The sequence below is a fragment of the Sturnira hondurensis genome, unplaced genomic scaffold (assembly GCF_014824575.4).
Source record: "Sturnira hondurensis isolate 20B ecotype Veracruz unplaced genomic scaffold, ASM1482457v3 Scaffold0004136, whole genome shotgun sequence".
Taxonomy (NCBI): Eukaryota; Metazoa; Chordata; class Mammalia; order Chiroptera; family Phyllostomidae; genus Sturnira; species Sturnira hondurensis.
The window spans coordinates 37,972,691-37,994,330 of NW_028076767.1; the positions used below are offsets into that span (position 1 = coordinate 37,972,691).

At 41.4% G+C, this 21,640-nt stretch overlaps 1 protein-coding gene across 7 annotated transcripts in view; it reads right to left on the reverse strand.

Annotated features, from left to right (window-relative positions):
- OSBPL6 (oxysterol binding protein like 6) overlaps nt 1-21,640 on the reverse strand; it is a 197,277-nt gene that overhangs the window by 56,655 nt on the left and 118,982 nt on the right. For 6 of the 7 annotated variants that reach the window (XM_037044372.1, XM_037044374.1, XM_037044373.1 and 3 more), the window contains exons 4-5: nt 8,678-8,770; nt 2,591-2,713 (exon numbers count right to left, since the gene is read on the reverse strand). In XM_037044372.1, the coding sequence (XP_036900267.1) occupies nt 2,591-2,713; nt 8,678-8,770 (216 nt within the window). Of the gene's footprint in view, nt 1-2,590; nt 2,714-8,677; nt 8,771-14,009; nt 14,270-21,640 lie in introns of those variants that run through there. The other variant, XM_037044375.1, reaches the window with a different exon arrangement.

The following is a 21,640-nucleotide window of genomic DNA, read 5'->3' on the forward strand; positions in this document are numbered from 1 at the left end:
CTGAATTCTATAAAACATTCATGAGTGTGCATTAATGTCACTTGGCATTCAGCAATCAATACATATATCACTTCGATGCTTGTGGACTCAGTGCACCTGGCCACTGTCGGGCACCTTAAATGGTCATGAGGTCTGAGCTTCAGTTCCGTACTATTAACCCCCTCAGATTCTTTTACACACAATCCAATGAAGATGCAATCTTTTAACCATGGTTTTTGTCAATGGGGGGGGGGGTGGGGGTGGTTTCGGGGTCAGGGGTCAATCTCAGGACCTGTAGCTAAGACTTTCTGAATGAATCACATTGGGATTTTTTGGAAAGTGAGGAGTAAGAGTAACCTGACTTAGGTCACAGGGATTTTGTGAGGAGCTTGGGAAGTTTTCACCTTGGAGGTAAACTGTATTTCCCTGGGTACCACAGGTAGTTCCTGAAATGCTCACATCTGTTAAGGAGCCCGTGGCCTGGACAGATGGGTAATGAATGATCTGGGAAGTTTAAAAAGTAGCTGTAGCAATATGCATGCATTTCCAATGAGCAAAATTGCTCCATTTTACTATTAGCAAAAGAGATAGAAAATTGTTTCTGAACTACACTGAGGGTTTAAAATGAGAGAGAGAGAGAGAGAGAGAGAGAGAGAGAGAGAGAGAGAGAGAGAGAGAAATAGAGAGATTGAGGGCAACTTTTGTCTTCTTCAGGGTACTCCTGGTGCAGTTCAAATGAATGGAGCCATTGTAGCTCCACACACACTTAGGAACGCTCAGCTGCTGATTTCCTTTCCGTGGGCACTTGACAAAAGAATAAACAGCTCCCAGGACCCAACCAAACAATGGGTCCAGTGCCTTCCTCTGGTCTCTACAGATGCAGGGAGTCTTTCTGTTGCTGGACAATGACTCTGCAGGAAGTTTCAAAGGGCTGTGGAAACTCGTAAATGCTGAGGCAGCAAGGAGTAGGGCCCAGGAACACTATGCACAGAACTCACAGAAGGCCACTGAGACCCCCTCTGTTTTAAGTTCTGGGGGGCAACAAGTGAGCATCAGAAGAAAGAATTTGTACAGCTGGAAACAGCTTGATGACTCAGTTCCTGTAACTTGGTCAATCAGATATTTCTTCAATCAAACTTGAATAAATATCTGAGGGCACTAGAGACCAGGAGGAAAGGTAATGCAAGGGAGAACCCCCTAGTATTTATGTAGCAAAACATTCTAAGGCAAGGTCCCGAGAGAGGTGCTGCTGAGCCGCAGTCAGTTTTGCTGACACGTGTACTGAGAGTGATAAACCAGTTTGTAATTTAAATCAAATTTGTCTTCGACTTTTTCCCCCCGTTTTTCTGTTTCTATCTATTAAAAAATTTTAGCAGGGATAACCTACAGGATGGTCACAAGGAAAGAGCAATTAGCAAGGCCATTGACTCAAGGAACTGCACAGTGGCAAGGCCAGAACAAAAGTCAAAAAGTGCTGCTAGGAAGGAGTGGCCAGCTGGCCAAAACCCAAGGAAGAGTGAGGGTGGAGAGAGGCTCCTGGAGTTGGGGGTAATGACAGGGGTTCAGAGGGGACCACCAAGGGTTCTGGCAAATGAGAAGGAAAAGGAGTTGCAACCCCTTTGACATGCTTTTATTCCACCTTCAGAGATAGAGGACTGGGCAACATTCCCATCAGTTGATTTTTAAGTCTTTCCCTTAAAGTGCAAAAAATACATTTCCTCAAGGATGTTACAATCCGTATCCTGCCTACTGTGGGCCGATGGGCAGCCACCACTCAGCCACTAGGGCCAATCCATCCATCTGCCCTCAGATGAATCCATCAGATGTGGCAAGTAGATGAGCCTGTTCTCTGGGTGATTTCAGAGCAGATGCTGGCGGTCTGTCAAAGGGCTGACACTGGAAATGGAGGACAGCTTCGTCCTCAGCATCACAGACCTCTTGCTACTTGGGTCACTGCAACAAGGAAGTGCCAGATATTTTCTCCATAACTGACACTGGAAGATGGAAAAAGCATGCGGGGTAGGGAAGAGAAGAATAGACCATAGAGTTTATAGAGTAACAACCAAGATCAGTGAATTTCTGCCTTTTGTTTGCACTGGTAACAGTAATTCTAGGAATTTATCCCAGTGAATTAAACAGAAATTCATGCATATAAATGTCCATCGCATCATGACAGTATAAATCAGACATATCCTACATATCCAGCAATAGGAATGGGTTCATAATGGCAGAGAATTCGTTCAGAAAATCCACCCAGTGGAATACATGCATGAATTTAAAAAATTTCCTATTTAGAAGAATATTTAATGAGAACACATTAATTATTAATTCAAGTAAAAAAGCAGAGTAGACAATAATATATATAAACTGGATTTTAAATATAAAAACAATTTACTTTAAAATATTTAAACAATAAATCCCCCCCCATACTGATATTGTAGATCTGACTTAAACAGGTATCACAGGTTGAATGCAGCCTAAATAATTAAAATAAGGCCTTGAAAATTAGCTTCCCACATACAACCACATCCTTGGCTTCCCACCTAATGACACCAAATAAGAGCCTCCATTTACACGGGTGATCTGAAGATGGGTATGATGGAAATGTTACCTTGTGCCAGCCTTTTAAAGGCCATTTTCTTTTCTTCAGCATAAAGCCTTCATGTTTGTCTGGTCTCTGGACATTGGTTTGACCTATTTTCAGCCCTTCTATAATTTCCCAACTGTCAGCTTCCTGCAAAAAAAGACAAAAAACAAATCACTTTCTCGGTGCCTGACGATGTACTTAAAATAGATTCTTAAAGTAGAAGTTGCACTTGAAGTAGCACTGAACCCAGCAGTATGAAGTATGAAGAACATTCTGAAGCAAATTCTAACATCAGATTCAGCCAAGCACTTATATCTGAAGTCAGAGCTTCCAGGTAGACCTGGAAGTCTGTGAGGCCATCAGACACGAGATGGAGGGAGAAGTGGGGGAAGGATGAAATTTCAAGTGCCTGTACTCAGAAAGTTTAAAATGCATTTTTCCAGACACTTAACCTGTGGGCACGGAGGCACTTTAAAGTTTGAAACAAGACTGTTTTGACGGCAGTTGTTCAATTAGTGCATGGACCTCGCTTTCTGTGTAGAAATGGAGAGGCTGCAGTGGTCTGAGCGCTTCATAACCTATTAAACTGAAGAGCGGCTCTGTGGGTACCTGCTTCTCCACAGCGAGACTGTGTGCATTTCAGAGTGCACATAAAACCTCCTGCTGGCCAGACACACACCAAGAAGTCCATGCTTTCCAAGACACTCCTCCTGAGACCCCCTCCCTTTGCCACGGCAGCCCGTGGGAAAAGCACCAGACGGCAAGGCCAGGTATCTGGGATGCTGGAGCTCACACTGTCATCTTCCTCTGCTAAAAAAATGGACGCAATCACAGTTTCCCCTTCTATAAGATGTATTTTGTTTGCGGTGTTTACAATTTTTTAATGAGTTGTCAACATTATAAATTGGAAGCTTTCAGACTTTGCAAGTCCAGGTCTCCAGTGTTTTGGGAAAGCCCGTGAGCTCTGGCGGCACTGCACCTGCCCTGAGAGAAGGATGCCCGTGGTAGCTGCCTGGCCCTCGGCAACACCCTGGGTCTCCCCACCTCTGGGCTGGGTCATTTCCTGGGGCGCAGCTCCAAAGTCCCCGGGGGGCTGGCACTCATGCTCTAGACCTCAGGCATGTGGAGTCATTTTTGCCCAGCGATCATGCTGTAGCTTTGTGTATTTTTTGTAAATAAGACAGTCCTTTTTATTTGATAACCTTCATAAAAATTTAGTTTGAGGAAAAATTGTGGGATTAATGTAATCATGTGCAGCATATTTCCAAAATGATTTTTTTACATTCAACATTATTTCGTATGAGTTTCAGGTGTGCCGTGTAGTGGTTAGACAATCATGTACCTTATAGAATGTTCCCCTGGTATTTCCAGTGCCCACCTGGCACCACACATAGTTACTGCAAATTCTTGACTGTATTCTCTACATTGTACTTTATATCCCTGTGACTACTTTGAAACTACCATTTGTACTTTTAAAAAAAAATTATTGTTTAGGCTGTTAGAGTTGCTCTTTTTTCCCCTCTCCCCACCTCTACCCAGACCCACCTGCTCCCTGGCCCAAAGTCAATCCCCACATTGTTGTCTGTGTTCATGGGCTGTACATAACAACCTGTACTTCTTAATCTCTTCACCTTTCTCACTCAGTCCACCAAATCCGTTCCCCTCTGGCAACCATCAGTCTGTTCTCTGTCTGTGAGTCTGTTTCAATTTTGTTTATTCGTTTATTTTGTTCTTTAGATTCCATATAGGAGTGAAATCATACGGTATTAGTCCTTCTCTGCCTGACTCATTTCACCTAGCATAATACCCTCTAGGTCCATCCATAATGTCACAAATGGTAAGATTTCATTCTTTTTTTATGGCCAAGTAACAGTCCATCGCACATGTGTATCACCACTTTTTGCTCAGATGAGCAAATGAACTACATACCTCACAGAAACCCACTTACCAGTTTCTATTTGGCAACATTAAGAACTCTTAAAAGACCTGTAAAGTTATATATTACTAAAACTGTTCTTTTAAACAAAGAGAAGGTCTGTAAATTTCCCCTTATACAGGAAAACAACCCACCAAAAGTGATTTCCTGCTTGATAATGTTGTCAGAAACTGCAAGAGATCTGTTCAAAGCTGTTAATTAGATAATTAAAAATTGTTTCTAATGAGACAATTTCAGGCTGTAGACCAGGTTTTTGGACAATACTGGTTCAGGTCTCATGATCGTCCAGAACACAAAGGGGGATGCTTTAGGGGTCTCATGTTTTAACAGTGAGCTGCAATCCAACAAGTGAATACAGCTGATGAATAATATTAAAACAATAGAGAAAAACAGGTTTTATACAAAGTACAGCATCTTTGGCTTTCTACTCTCACTAAAAAGGTAAATAAAAATGATGACTTTTGATTCCATAAAGATGATGGACTTCTTTTTAAAAGTCTGATATAACCAAGAAACCAGAAGACTAACTCTCCATAAATGTGTAAATATATTCATTAGAGTCCCCACTGTTGTTAGATATCAGCTGTACTTAACGGCAGTTCTGTTTTTGGTAGTCCCAGCTACGGACAGCACCTCTAAAAGAATAGCATTTTTATTATTGGCTGGATCTTACTTTATTTTAAGGCTAGTGTTCATCTTTGATTTTTCTCTGTCTGTGTGTGTATATGATGAATATTCTGAATTTCTTATGAAATTGGAAACATTTAATAAGTACAAATGTGTTTTGATACTTTTCTAATTAAGCTCAGACTGAAATAACAGCTTGTCATTTTTTTTCCTGCTCTCAGAGTTTAACTGAAGAGGAAACGAGGGATAAGGCAGAAGAGGCAAAAAGTAAAATTGTATTTAATTGTAAGGAATGTAGCTCTGAACGAGTAATTCCATTTGCTCTGATGCAGAATTACTAAACACAGCGAAAGAAACGGAGAAGAATCCTCGTGTAGTTCCTGCAGTTTAGTCAGCTGTCACACGGACAAAGAGGCGAGGGTAAAGCCAGAGCAAACAACATTCTCCCTGTTTGAACTATAAATGCCAATGGTAACGATACAAACACGGTCTGTAAGATGATTTCTGACAGACCAGGTCTATCTTAAGAAAGCTAAAATTACTCTCTGAAGATTGAAGAATTTTTTTCATGATTTCAATTGATATTCATTTTCTGCTTAAAACTCTTCAATTTCCATTAGTTTACTTATAATAGAAACAGAGCCAAAAGCCTAATGTGATCATGTCTGTACTTGACTCTAGTCAGATATATAAATATTTTTGCTATATGGAGGTCTCAGTACTCCTTTTGATCTAATAATAATAACTAAACACAGGAAGTAACCTAATAACAACCCTAGTCTGTTCATATGAAAAAAAAACAACCCAGAGACTTTTCCTTTCTCGACGTCATAGTCTTTGTGCGTGCATGTGCGGGTGGGTGGGCGTGTGGGAAAATGCTTTAGGCAGTGAGAGTACCGAAGCTTCTGCACAAAATCTGAGACAGGACAATGTGCATTTCTAACAATCATCAACCGTCAACCATCTTCCACCGTCAACCAGTGTGCAGGACACCCAACTTCTCTCAAAGAGCCTACAGGTGGGTGAGATGCTATGGTATCTGGATTAGATGGGACCCTCTGATTGCATGGGACCTCCCAAAATGTGATATCTATTAACACAAAAACACAAGGAGTATTAGTCCTACAGCGAGATCCACACGGACCACAGCACAAAGGAGTAATGGAAGTGGATGCATTGGTGCCCTACCCAGATCCTGGGTCAGGCCAGAGGCCCCAGGCCCCAGCGGCTGTGAGCACTGGGAACTGCTAAGGCTAACGGGCAACTGTGTTTTCGCCAAGCTGGGGCCCCCTGCCTGGGAAATTATGCTGCAGTCTCCCCCCCATGGCTCTCAGTGACGGAAGAACACAAGGGTACAAAGGGCTGAGGGAACAAGAAGTCCTCCTTGCCTCAGGGTGAGACCAACTCTGTGGTACAATTCATGCCTCCAAGCTCCTCAGGATCAGGCTGCCCCTGGACTCCCGCTGAAAGCCCTTGCTTAGCCCCACACCTGCCCAGGCCCCTCACCCCGTGCCCCTGAGCACGTTCCCTGGGCAAATGACCTTCCCTGGGCAAAGCACATTCAGTATGATGTCAGGATGTCCTTCTAGAGAACCTGACATGAGAAAGAATGTGAAACAAATAAATTAATGTGCTAACTACAGCACAGGCTACATGAGGTGCTCTGGGGCTGAGGATGCGTTGGGTAGGGAGGGGATGAGCATTTGAAAAAGGGTTCCTGTGAGCCTAATTTGAAAGAAGAGTTGGCGGTTTCGCTGGGTCAGGGAAGGGAGGGGGAGGGGAGCAGGGAACAGACACCCAGCTGTGGAGGAAGGCACATGGCCACTGAAGGGAACCATGTGCGGGTGGATGTAGCTGGGCTACCAAGTGAGATTCTAAAGGGGCTGGAGAGGCAGCTTGTGGGAGGGAAGGAGCTAGAGCAAACCTTGTGTGCGTATTGCTCCCTATTTCTTGTTTTACTACCAGCACCTCTCCTTTCTGTTTCTGTGTATCATTCTCCAAGCCTTCTTTCTCTGCATACCTCTCGCTATCACGGTCTCTTCCCCCCCCGCCCCCCCGGCTCTGTCACACAAGTCCCAGCTATCTGACGATGGACAACTACTCCAAGTCTCTGTTTCCTTATCAATAAAATGAGGGTGTTATCAGTACTCACTCCATCGAGTTGAAAGCTGCCCAACTGAGGGAATATATGAACTAACCCAGTGCCTGGCTCATTGAGGTGGGTGTTCAACCAATGTTAGCTGCCCTTTGTGTTGCCCCTGTATTTATTTCTCCTCTTCTCTCTCCTCTAGCTGCCTACAAGAAAAAACTGATGTTTCACTAGCTATATTGACCAAGTAGACATTCTTTACTTGCTGTTCAAATAGAAAGCAGATCACTTTTAAATTTTTTATGATTTAATAACTCCCCCTTTCCTTAGTCGAGCAGTCTATTCCTATCTGATAGAATAAACCTAATAACTTGTAATAGCTTCAAATATAAAAAGGTACAGTGCACATACTCCATACTACCAGGGTAGTAGAGAGTTCTTTTCTTCAAGGATTTTGTTTAATAAAGGACAAGTAAAGTGGACGGGTCAGTTATACATCCTTGAAAGTTAAACTGTTTTGCAAATAAAGTGCTATTTTTATATTTGATGGCAAAATCCCCAGGCATTCTGTTTTCTGAGTTTCTCCCTAGGGGAGCCGGCCCACTGAAAATCTCAGGTAGTCGGGCTAGAAGTGGAAATGAACAGGATGACATCTCCTTGACTTTTCTTTATGATTTTGCATCTTAGACAAGAGTGAACTCAGATATTTGCCTAGTCGTAGGGAGAGAAGGCTGATGGGGAGGGAACACTGGCTTCCGTGAGATGGAAAAAGTCTTAAGTCTTAATAATCTGCAGTGTTCTCATCAGCTCACTGCAAGGAAGGCCAGCTGTCAGGAGCCCGGAAGGCTGCACGTGCAGCAGCCCTGCTGGGTGGCCACTGCTGCTGGGGTACAGCCTCAACAGGCCTCAGTCTGCATCCCTGCTCTGCTCCTTAGCAGCCCGTATTTGACTTTGGGCAAGTTATGAATTCTCAGCCTCCATATTTATAAAACATAATAAACACCTACACTGCATAAGGCTGCCCAGAGGATTCCATTAAATGGGATCATATATTTCAGCACTGAGGATCGTGCCTGGTATGCAGTGTGCAGGCAAGCATGGTAGCTGTTCTTATTATTCCTGGACTCAGTTATTTTTCCTATTAGTTTGGTACAGAAATATTTCCTTATCTCTCCAACAGGGAATGACAATAGTTTCTTTTGCCCCTTTTCCTCTATAAGGCAAACGCTGGACTTCTGTATGTAACCCTGAAAATCCCAGCAAATACACTTTTATGTCTTCCCTCTGTACAGGAGGCAGAGAGACCCTGCAGGCTGCAGGCAGAAAGAAGTACAGGAGCAGCCCTACAGGGGGCGCCTCAGCTACCCTAGGGGAGGCAGGAGTTAAGAGTGATTTGTAACTCAACCAGCCCAGGGCTGGCCTCATGCCATCTGAGAGAGCACCACGTTCCATCACTGACCTTGGAGAGGGGCACTGGCTCCGGTTCTAGCAACTGCCGACTGACAGAGGGCTCGGTGCCAGAGGAAGCGGTCCTCTCCAGTATGTGGATACTCTGGATAGATGGAAAGACAAGCTGAGTTAGACCGCCATTTCTCACGTGGATGGGCGTGGGGTGAGGGCACACAGATCACAGTAAAAACGGTGGGCTGTGCTAGAGACGGTGGGCTCCTGAGGAGGACACGGGCAGCTGCAGCAGTCTGGAAAATCTCAGCCGGAACTGGGTTTGCCGTCCCCTCTTACCGACTGGCTGCCCAACTGCTCCTGCAATGCTGGTCTCCGTCTTAGGGAAGGAGTCAGAGATCGCACAAATTAAAGAAAAATTATAACTTCATGAGAATGGTACATCTACTATGTTGACACAGCCTTACATAAGGATATTGGCTCACCTCTCCAATGGCACTATACAGAAAGAAAATTCTAATCAAAAAGCCCAGAGCCTTAATACCATTTAGCTTCAAGAGTTTCTTATAATCCTTATGAGGCAATTAATTATTATAACGTTATAATTATAGTATCTTAGAAAAATTCTTAAATGCACAGAGAAGAAAACATTTCATCAAGTGCAATAAACAGAAGATGTCCTTCACAAAGACTATACGGAGTCTTCATTGATCTGGATATTCACTGATCGGTAAGACGACACTCCAACAGGAAACAGGCAAAGCACACGGACAGGGAACTCGCAGAGAACATCTGAAAAGACGTTCACCTCAACCTCATGTATTCAAAGTAATGAAAAGCAAAATAATAATTATTTTTTAAACCATTAGATTCAAGAATGGATTAGGGTTGGGGGAAAGGAAGTATAAATTGGGTATGGTCTATCTGAAGAGGAATTTTCAATTTTATTAAAAAAATTTTGGGAAACCAGTAGATGCCTCATAAACCCAGGAATTCCACAGCTAAGTTGTCACCCTAAGGAAATAGTCAGATACTTATGCAAATATGTAAGAACAGATATGTTTACCAAACCATTATTTATTGTAGTAAAAATATCTAATATATAGATATTTTAATATCTAATAAGAATGGTACAAACTTATAAGGAAATACCACACAGTAATTAAAAATAACAATATGGCCCTGGCTGGTGTGGCTCAGTTGGTTGGGGTGTCGTCCTGTAAACCCAAAGGTCACGGGTTCAGTGCTCAGCCAGGACAGCTAAGTGATATTTCTCACATTGACCTTTTCTTCCTCTCTCTCCCTTCCCTTCTTTCCTTCTAAAAACCAATAAAAAATCTAAGAAACGACAAAAGGATTATGCTCATTATAAAACATTCAAATACAACATAGAGATAATATAAAAGAACAAGCAAGGCCCCTCCCCACTGCTATCTATTTGCCCTCCGAGCCCACAGACTCTGGAGCAGTGGTTCCCCGAGGATGACCCAAGGCCCTTTCAGGGCCTGTGAGATGGAGGCTCCATCCGTGTAACACCAGGGTAATGTCTGCCTTTCTTGCTCACGTTCCCTCACTAGTATAGGGTGGAGTTTTCCAGAGAACACATTAACATGCTGTATTGAAACATACAAAGCAGAAGCAGATGTAAGAATCCAGTTTTCTACTAAGCCAGACATCAAAGAGATGTCTGGCTTAGCAAAGAACAATACCGTTTTTCTCACTAAAACTTGTTTTGGAAATACACTTTAAAATAAAAATGTTATTTAGGCTGACATATGATAGTCTATTTCTACTTTTAAAGAAATTAAGAAATATTCGAAAATTCTATCCATTTTAATTTCTAACCCAGTAAATATGGATACACATAACTTATGTAAACAAAGCTCAATAATTTTTGAGAGTATGAAGGGTCCCTGAAACCAAAAATTTTAGAACCACTGTTCCAGTAGAATTACTATCAAAATTTTGTGTTTATTATTAAAACGGAAAATTCTGACTTGCATGCAAGCTATTCTCTTTCTCATAACGCTTCTTTTGAGGAAGAGCATTGTTTACAAAACTAAAACATTTTTTTAAAGATTTTATTTATTTATCTTCAGAGGGGAAGGAGAGAGGGAGAGAAACATCAATGTATGGTTGCCTCTCGTGAGTCCCCTGCTGGGAACTGGCCTGCAACCCAGGCATGTGCCCTGACTGGGAACTGAACCAGCAACTCTTTGGTTTGCAGCCCTCCCTCAATTCACTGAGCTACGCCAGCCAGGGCAAAAAACGAAAACATTTTAAAATTTCTTTAAAACTATTTAATCTACCTTAAGCTAAGTTATATAAACCTATTAGTGACCCCAAACTATCCTGATACATAATACAAACCTATAAGAGGAAAACAAAGCTTGTCTCATATACTCTTCAAATACATCTGAGCAAAACTTCTCTAAATGTATATCCCACGAAACTAAAAAAAGCCATAAAAGTATTTTTCAAATGCGTAAGTTGAACCACAAGCAGCCAAGATATCTGGGTGTCACTCTACTGTACAGATAGAAATGCTTTCACCTCGCCCATAATAGACAGATAACTGCATAATTTGAGACACATTGCTACAGGGAAAGAAAGTTTCCATGATAGCATTTTTAAATGGTAAGAATTAGAATCATTTAGAAACTACGCATTTTAGTATCCACTCTTCCCTCACTTTTTAACATAGTATCAACCAAAAAATTCAGTGAAGTAAATAAAATATAGGAGACCACAAACTGCCAGTGAAATGAGTCTTCATTCATTCATTCATTCATTCATTCACATGCTGGTTCAACTAACCAACAAATCACTGCTGGGCATCTGTACTGTGCCAGGTGCTGATTACAGGGTGTCAAAGAACAAAATAGACAAGAGATTTCCTCCTATGATGTTTACATTCTAGAGAGGGGCCATTATACAAAAGACCAAATGCTGAACAAAAATTGTAAACACAAGCATTAATATTGTTCCATGTGGCTACTGTTTTTACTTTAATTTTCCCAGTCAAATATCTTTGGTCTGAGTTCCTCTTTAAGGACCTTACTTTATCCTTATACTCCTAGGTTGCCAGGCAGTGAAATACACATACATTGCCTCTGTACCCCACCCTCTCCCTTGTCCCCAAAGAATAAATATGGTAAGAAGAGCAGAACTTGAAAAGGAATTTGACATCAACAACTATGTAAGCAGAAAATAAATGATTAATTCAGGAACTTAGCCAGGGGAAGGAAACTAAATCCCCTAATTTCTGAACCAAGCCACAGACATGGAAATCAATTAGGCCATTTAAAGTGTGATAAGAAGAGTTTTGTTTCAGTAGTTACCAGGGGATACTTAAAATGTTGCTAGGATTTTGTGGATCAGAAGGGTTAGAGACCAAACAAACCAGGACAAAATCTATAAATTACACACCCCTGTACCTGTCGTAAAGAACATAATTATCAGTTTCTTCTCTGCCTGATTTTACAATATAGTTTATATTACAGAAGCAAAGTTAGAAGCTTAATCATTTCAAATATAGTACACATTCAAGCTAAGTAAAAAGGACAAACCCCAAAGTCTGTTGACTTGCCAAAGCAGAGAGAGTCATAAAAACAGTTACTGAGAAATATAACCAAAGATATTAAAACTAAGAACAAACTGACAGAGGGGAGGTGGGGGGGGCGGATAATCGGGGGAGAAGGGGGAAGGGTTTTCAGGAACATGTATAAAGGACCCATGGACAAAAGCAAGGGGGGTGGGATCAGGAAGGGGAGGTGGGGATGGCTGGGGTGGTGGGGAGTGGTGATGGGGGAAAATGGGGACAATTGTACTTGAACAACAATAAAAAAAAGAGAAAAAAAACAATTACTGAGAAATAGTGAGTAAATGAATATTTTTATTACCACAAATGTACCTATTTTTCAAATCTTAGCATAATTTATTAAACTACCAACTGATACGCATTACTATAAATGTAACTAGCTTCAAAAAATGAGCTATTTTCATTTAACCTCCAGAATGATAACGAAGAAGTCAAATGCTTTTCTACAAGCTTGAGCAGTCTTATACGGGCCGGGGCAAAGGTAGCTTTACAGTTGTGAGTACGTGAAACAGCTTATTCTTATATTATTATTTATTATATTATTTTCAGACGTTACAGAACCACACATGTAAACATTCATTATTTTTAATGAAATGTCTAAGCCCTTCGATACAATATTTTTAATATTGGCAGGTATAAGGAAGACTGTTTTCAAACTTACCATACCTAGTCCCATACCTAGTCTTGGAGTCCAGTTAGATTGGGTGCTCCTTGAAGGTGGGGACCAGCTCACCTTCACTCTGTATTTCACCCCTTCTACCCTCAGCCCACTCCATCCCAGCACAAGGTGCTGAACATTGTAGCCAGTTACACTTTTCTGCAGCCCTGACCTGTGTGGCTCAGTTGGGTTGGGCAGCGTCCCACAAAGCAAAAGGTTGCCAGTTCCACTCTGGTCAGGGCACATGCCTGGGTTGCAGGTTCGGTCCCCAGTCTGGGGTGTGTGTGAAGAGGCAACGGGATGGATGTTTCTCTCTCACACTGATGTTTCTCTCCCTCTCTTTCTCCCCTCCTTCCCCTCTCTCTAAAAAAATAAATAAATACTACAAAAACTTTTTCTGTGCTCTCTCTGATTAATCTGTCACTCGGCAATCATTCACACACAGGGGTAGGCAGTAAACTAACTGCCTTGGGCTTCAACTTTGAATGATAAAAAATCACAACTCCAGCAGGATAAAACTTTTAAAAATATTAAAGTACTCGACTTTTAAACTAGAAACATCAAATGGATTAATCAGAGAGCTCTTGTTTATTAAATTGAAGCTATGACTCGTCAGTGGGGAACCTGTCAAACTTAATTTGGCAACATCTTCAGTAATAAAAATTCTTTTCATAAGGTTTTCTTTAAGATAATTTGCACCGAAAGTTTTTGTACTTGTTCTTCACAAGCTGGTTATCTTCATATTCTTTCACAATAACTTGTAAACAGATGCCATATACCTTCAAGGTGTTACATGCATTATATAAGCAGGTTAAATAAAGAGTTACATAAACCTGTTAATTATTCTTTTAAAATCAAGTTGCTTCCCCAATACTAAAATTACAACTTAATTTCCAGTCCAATGTCTTCCACTTTTAAAAAAAAAACCCTTTGTTTTTCAGAGTAGCTTTAGCATCACAGCAAGTACAGAGATTTCCCACATACCCCATACCCCCACACGTGTATCGCCTCCCCCAGTCTCTGTGTCCCCCCCCACCCCGAGTGGTACATTTGTGACAACTGCTGAACCTAGGTTCATTCCGGTTCGGTTTTTTAAGAAACCCAGAGCACACAGAAGGTGGAAGTACTTACCCGCCCCTTGTTGCCCCTGCTCAGACAGACCTGATGCATGTTTATCGTAAAACCAGGAGTCTAGAACACATTTCACCGCAGCTCTTCAATTTGGTGCAAGTTTGTTCCTGGCTAGCACTCACTGATCTTAGTATCTCCTGGGCAGCAAGTGGAAACCTGCCAATGCAACCACAGTTTGGTGTGCTCCGCACCAAAGATGTGGGTAAACAGACGGACAATGAGACATTTAATAAAAGCTGCATGGCTTTGCACACCTCCCGCGGAAAGGAACAGGGCTCTCAAACTCAGAGACCACGTGATCTGCTGAACAGGTCTCTCAGTTTGCTCCGCTTGTCACTTACTTTCATTTTACTTCAGTTAACTTCATTGAAACTTTTCATCTGATTATTCCATCTAAGCTATTTTTATATTCATGAATTACACAAAATGTTTTTTAAAAATATCCAAAATAACCTGGAAACTTCTAATGCAATTTTTAAAGTATGGTTGACATAAATATTACTTTAGTTTCAGGTATACAAAATAGTGATTCTACATGTATATACCCGATGATATGGTCACTATAATATGTCTAGTAACCACCTGGTTCTGTACAAAGCTATTCTATTATTGACTACATTTCTTATGCTGTATATTATATCCCCATGACTTATGTATAACGGAAAGTTTGTACCTATTGCTCCCCTTCACCTTTTTCACACATTCCCCACCTCTCTCTCCTCTGGCAACTAATTCGCTGTCTGTTTTGTTTCCATGGGTTTGTTTGGGTTTAGTTTTGTTTGTTCCTTTACTATGTTGTTTTACATTCTACATGTAAGTGAAATCATACAGTACGTCTCTGTCTAATTTAATTCATTAGCATAATACCCTCTAGATCATACATGTCACTGGTGGCAGGGTTTCATTTTTTTTTACTTGCTAAATACTATTCTGTTTGTATACACAGGGTAAGGCAAAAGTAGGTTCACAGTTGTGAGTATGCACAACACAGAGTTGACTCTTGTATTATTATTCATGAACACTGCACTGTTTTCCCTACAAACAACTGTAAACCTACTTTTGCCCCACCCTGTATGTAACACATCGTCCTTAGCCACCCACCTGCTGATGGGCTGCATTCATGTTTTGGCGATTGTAGATAACATTGCAATGAACACGGGGTGCTTTAACTTTCCAAGTTAGTGTTTTGTTTACTTCAAATAAATGCCCAGAAGTGGGATTGGTGGGTGGTGTGGTAGTTTTATTTTTATGTTCTCCAAGCCTTTTAGCTGATGGGCTTGTCTCTCTTCTAGTTACTGCTAATGTTAACATAGCAACCCTCTTTCAGTGAGACTGGTAACCTTCAGATGATAGTACTGATGATGACGGGGGTGAGAGCAGTTAATATTCAGTAGCTTTCTACATCCTTGTCTCTATGCTTTATGTGGGTTATTTCATTCCCTCTTCACTCAAAAGCCTTTGAGGAATGACTTAAATGTACTTTGTCTCAGCAGAGACACAGTGAGGTTAAATTAATGGCAAAGATTTGGTAAGTGTTGGAGCTGGAATGTAAATCAAGATTTACTGTAGAGCCCATGCTTTTAAATACTACCTTCTACTGAAGTTGAAGCTAATGTTAAGTGATAAAAATTACAGCAATCTCAAGCAAGTGTATTCCCTAAGGCTAGCTGAACACATCAAAAGGCATCCTCTACCACAACCTTCTGTGAAAACAGAGAGGCAGAAATGAGCAAAAGAAAAAAGATTATAGCACTCTTAAATATGGTACAGCTTCAAGGTTCCTTTCCAAGTTTTGAGAATTAAGGGCAAGCCAGTGAGCTTTCACTTCAGGGAAGCAGTGTCCCATGCAGGGAAAAGAATGTGAGTTCTGCAGTCATACAGACGAGCATGCCAACCCACAGGCTGCTGCTTATCACCTGACTTGCTAATCAGGAAAGTCCCTCAGCCTCAGGGATTTCTGTGTGCAGAGTGGGAATGGTGATGTCCACCTTAGATGACATGGCACGTCACGAAGTTGGCGCCCAGTGCATGCACAGTGCTGCCCAGGGGCTGGCACACAGCAGGCCCTCAATAAATGGTAGCTAACATCTTAGGTGTAACTGCTACCAAAATAAATGTGCAGGAATCGTGTGCATTTTTACTGCCATAGAAAGATAGGTCCAAACATTCTGCAGGCATGTGACACCTCGGTGCCTTTTGGAAGTGAAGGATGCATGACAACACGGCCGTCACGTTTCCCGGATAACCCAGTATCCACAGTCGGCACCGCCTCGTGACCGGAGCGTCAGCATGCACTGAGAAAGCTGACGAAGTGAGTGGAGACAGATGCCCTAGATCCTCGCCAGGGAGAAGCATCAGCTGTGGATGGCAATGCATCCTTCTGAATTCCCACAGCAAAGACGTGCACAGACTTACCTGCTGTCTTCGGAGTACTTTCCTTCAAGGAATTAAGCTTTTTAAATAGCATAAAATATTTAAATTACCAAAGTCAAAAGGCTATGACTGAAATAGTAATTCCACTACTTTCTCTACAGTAACAATTATCTTGCCCTCACTGGAAAACGACAGAATTGTATTAATAATAAATCTACAGATAAAGTACCACTAAAATGAATAGAAGTAGAATTTTTTAGAAATAGTTGCTGGGAAAATTCCACAAAGCACAGCTGCAAATCCCTGAAGGCGGGGAAAGTCATCAGAGTCTTGACTTTCCTGGACTGAAACATGCAGCTCATTGAGCACCAACAGCCAAGGTCCACATTGAGCTGGCCTGTTTTGGGGAACCTTGCATTGTAAGAAATACCACTGAGACCCATCAAGTGGCCCATTTGGAGGCAGAGAGTAGTTCAGTGATCTTGACTATGATGTGGTAAAAGGCAGATGGACAGACTGCTTTTTAAAGCCCATGGTTGCCTTTGAGAACAAGAACCAGACTTTACTAGTGGCGTGCTCCTCACCTGTGCTCTCAACACTCACACATAAGGGAATTACAGGAAACCACAGCAATCGTCATCATACTCCTTTCCAGCAATTGTCAATGGATGACAAATACTGGGAACAAATACTAAGCCATTTCAAGAGCGAAGCCTCTAGAACATGCAGAATTGATTTAAAAGGAAAGAGAACATTTCTGTGTGACTGAAAAAGATTACTGCAGTCAAGTTAATTTGTGATTTTGTACAAGGCTATTAAAATGACCCAGAACAAAGGTTTCAGTGTGAGAACCACTCACATAATTTTGCTAACAATACTAGCAGAAAAACTCTCAAACAATCCTATACAGTATATAAGGTCTGTCCGGGAAAAGTCCAATCATAGTTAATATAACGAGAATAGTGTACACAACATCAGTGTAAGCTGGCAGTGAAGGAGAGTGGACTGGAATGTGCATGTGTGAGCAATGATGGCTTCACTGTACTAGTCAGTGGGGGGTGGTAGACATCATTGAGTGAGCATGTATACTGTATGGCCATTGCATTCAAAATGACTGAGCAAGTAGAGCAATAAATCTGTATCAAATATTGCATTAAGCTTGAACATTTCCTCTGTGGAAACTAGTCTGATGATTCAGAAGGCTGCAGAGCTATGAAGAGCTGGTGATTGGCAGCTTCTTCACGACATTATGCCTGCTCATCCACCATGTCTCATGAGGAGTTTTTGGGGGAAACCTCAAATCACCCAGGGGTGACTCAGCCCCGTTACAGCTCAGATTTGGTACCCTGCAACTCCTGGATTTTCCCCAAACTAAAATCACCTTTGAACGGGAAGAGATTTCAGGCTGTTAATGAGATTCAGGAAAATATGGCAGGGCAGTTGATGGTGACTGGGAGAACTGTGTGAGGTTCCAAGGTACCTATTTTGAAGGGGACTGAAGTGTCATTCTCCTACAGACAACGTATCTTGTATCTCTTCTATAAATGTCTCTATTTTTCATATTTACATGGCTGGATACCTTCTGGACAGACCTCTTATGTCTATTAAACATTTATGTATGTGTATTTGAGGCAGAGTTGGTTTGTTTAGATTACCCGTATAAACTCCGAGCAGATTATGTCTACAATTTGCCCATATGAATGTACTCACAAACATTTGTGGAATGAAAGAGTAAATATTTGTTGTAATGTACACAGTGTCTAAGTTCCCACTGTCCCACAAACATGTTTACATTATCGTGAGATAAACAGAGGTCGCCTAAAGAGAGGACAAACAGTGGTCCAGCTCCTGCCTCAGAGCCCCAAGGATGGTTTTAAAGACTTGTTCCTAGGATATCCTTCACATTCATTAAATTTCAAAGCTTACAGTTGTAGAGTTAGGGTTTATAATTTTATTATTAAAATAGCTGATATTGAATCATATTTACTACACTCCAAATACTATTGTAGGCTACATACACAGACATTAAATTACAAAATCTGACCTTTAAAAAAATATACTGTAGAGGCAATATGCGCACATTCACTGCAGGAATTTTGGTGGAGCCAGGGCACGCTCAGCTGTAGTGCATGAGAGTGTCCATGCTCCTGAAATCTCACTACCACTGGCCATGATCATGATCATGAATCAGTTCTTAAGTAGGATTTGAGGTCAGAAAGTCTGGCACTTGCAAGTACACAATACACACAGGGCTGCTCTTCAAGTCTGGAACAGTATTTTACTGGCAGCCTAGGAGAGTTACAGTGGACACAGGACGGGGAAGGGTGAACTTTTCTATTTGTTCAAGTTGAAAATCAAATAAAGCAGTTTTGTAGACTGCCAGTCCTTCAGGATGATGCTTTTATAGTCCTGATGACACTCCTAAAAATGTGTTTGTAAGAGGGATGCTTTCCAAACCTGGGTAAATAACTATCTCCTGGGAGGAAAAACTAAGGCAGGTTTGGAGGACGAAAAGGTTCAGGCAAGTGTACCAGGGAAAGCAGCCACGGCTTCTCTCTCACAAGCTCTAAATCACTCACGGAAAATGAGTGTCTGAGAGGCAAGTGGCATGTTTCTTTCCAGTGGTCTCAATTTCAGCATGTTTGACATGGGCTGAATGCAACACTGTAAATACCAAGCAGCAGCAACAGCCATCTCCAAATGCCATGTGGGGACAGCAAGAAATCTGTGGTGCTGCTCATTTCGTTTCATGCAAAAGGCGGATCAGGCCCTGGCCAGGTAGCTCAGTGGGTTAGGGTGTTATCCTGATACTCCAAGGTTACAGGTTTGATCCTGGTCAGGACACATACAAAAAGCAACCAATGAATGCATAAATAGATGGAACAACAAACTGGTGTTTCTCTCTCTCTCAAATCAATTTTAAAAAGGCTAATCAGGATTTTCAATAAACAATTAAATGATCAAAACTTTGATTTCAAAGGCAACACACGTAGTGAAAATACAGAAAATTCAGAAAAACACAAGGAATGTAGAATTCATCTTTGATTCACGTACTTCATGAAAGTAACATTTTGGTCTATGTGCCATTTGGTCCATTATTCCCCAGGCCAATGAGGATTGAAAAATCACTATCATTGCCAAGGGAAGAAAACAAGGCAATACATAACTCAAAAATAACCGACAAACACTGCCTTCCGGAGTTCACTTACAAGGGTACAGAGGGCCGGTCTCCTGGACATTCAGCTTGTCAAGACTTACAACAGAACAAATAGTGAGTTGGCCAACCCTGTCTTAACTGCTCATTAGCTGTGGCCAAGATATTTTACCAGTTCATGCCAGAGTCCAGTTCTCTGGAAAAGGTACCAATAGTTCCAACCTTCCACAACGAGAACTCATGAAATATTAGTTGTTGCTGGTCGATTAATTTATGCATGAACTTTGCCTAATATTAAAAATTTTCAGAACACCCAATTTTTAAAATGCATTTAAATCACAACAGCTGGTCACTGTGTGAGTTTTTGCAAGCAAATGTAATTTTCCCATTGACATTGGCCCCAAGTCCTAAAGGTTTCCATGGGGTGGGTGCAATCTCAAAAAGGCTAAATTGGAAGCGACTCAAGAGTTTACACATTTTTATTTATTTATTTATTTGAGAGAAAGAGAGAAAGAGGGAGTGAGAGAGAGAAACATCGATTTGTTGTTCCACTTATTTATGCAGTCATTGGTTGATTCTTGTGTGTGCTCTGACTGGAGATCAAACCTGCAATCCTAGCGTATCAGGACGATGCTCTAACCAACTAAGCTGCCTAGCCAGGGCCAGCAACTCAAGAGTTTAAATACACCCAGCACTGAGGGCTTGATTCACCTGCATCGCTCTAGTGAGGATGCTCTGCAGATTTCCATATCAGGTTAGTACTTCTCTCCGCCCTTAACGTTGGGTTCCAGGTCATCCTGCAAATCCCCGATCCACTGAATTCTCCATAATGCTAAGAATTTTCTACTCCGATACTGGCAGATTTCAAATTATATTCCCCCTCACTGATAAGATTGGAGATGATTAAATTCGAGGTTAGTTATTAAGTTAAGAATGCTTGGATTTTTTTTCCCCGAGAGTAGAACATTTTTGTTTGAGGTTACACTACTATATTTTTTGTAACTCAAAGATGGAAATAGTTCTTACATTCGAAAGAAAGAAACATTATACTTCAAACTGATGATTTCATTTAACAAAGCTCTTTGAAGAACATGCTTCAGGGGTCCAGGCAGACGGACCCCTGAACGCTGGGGAGGATTTTTACCAGCCTATTTGTCCCAGAAGAAAACTTGTGAAAACCCTGGACAGAAAGCACAGATGCTGATGAGGAACACTTTTACTTTGCGGTTTTCTAGGCACAATCTTCACGGATAATGAAAGCTGCACGTAGAGCAGAGGCTGCCAGCATCGGAACTGGTGCTTAGGATACATTTCTATCATTCCATGAGCGCCACTGGGTCGCAGCTGGGGACAGACAGCCCTCACATGTCATCATGGACATTAGCTGAGGCTGTTTTGAAATGCGCTGCTATGGATAATATGTAGGGAACATTCGTAGATGCCCATGTAATGGGAATATTCTACTAGTTGTTACAGACTGACCACGACACAGGATTTTATTTTATAAAACCTAGCAAGAAGATTAACTAGCAGACTCTTATGACTTATTCATAATATAATTTTTCCTTGAAAAGTCCTTTACTTTATGATCTCTGAGCTTCAGCAAACTTTCAATCATTATAAGGAATTGTTTTCTTTGATTTCTCAGTGAATAAAAAAGATGACCCATTTAAGCATTTAGGACATCTAACCCGGGAGAGCTATAAGAACTTGTTCTAGTGACAGACACCATTGCCCGGTAATTACTCATTTCAAATACTAAGCTCTTACGGCAATAGTGTCTGATTTTTTTATGACTTGCTAATGATACAAATAAAAGGAATCAATGACTCCAAATAGGTGTCTTGCTTTTCAAAAGTGCAGATCCTTGGGCCTGATTCCAGAAATACTGAAACTATTTCTCTACAGGGCGGTCTAGGTCTTGCATACTATAAAAGGCTCTAAAATATGTAAATAAATGGGGAAGCATCAAAATGCACAAACAAAATCCAGTCAGCTGACCATATACTTAGCCTGTTATATAATGTTCCCACAAAATGAATTCTATGAGAGATCAGGAAACAATGACCTGTTTTAAATAAAGAGTTACTTTCCACTCCACTCG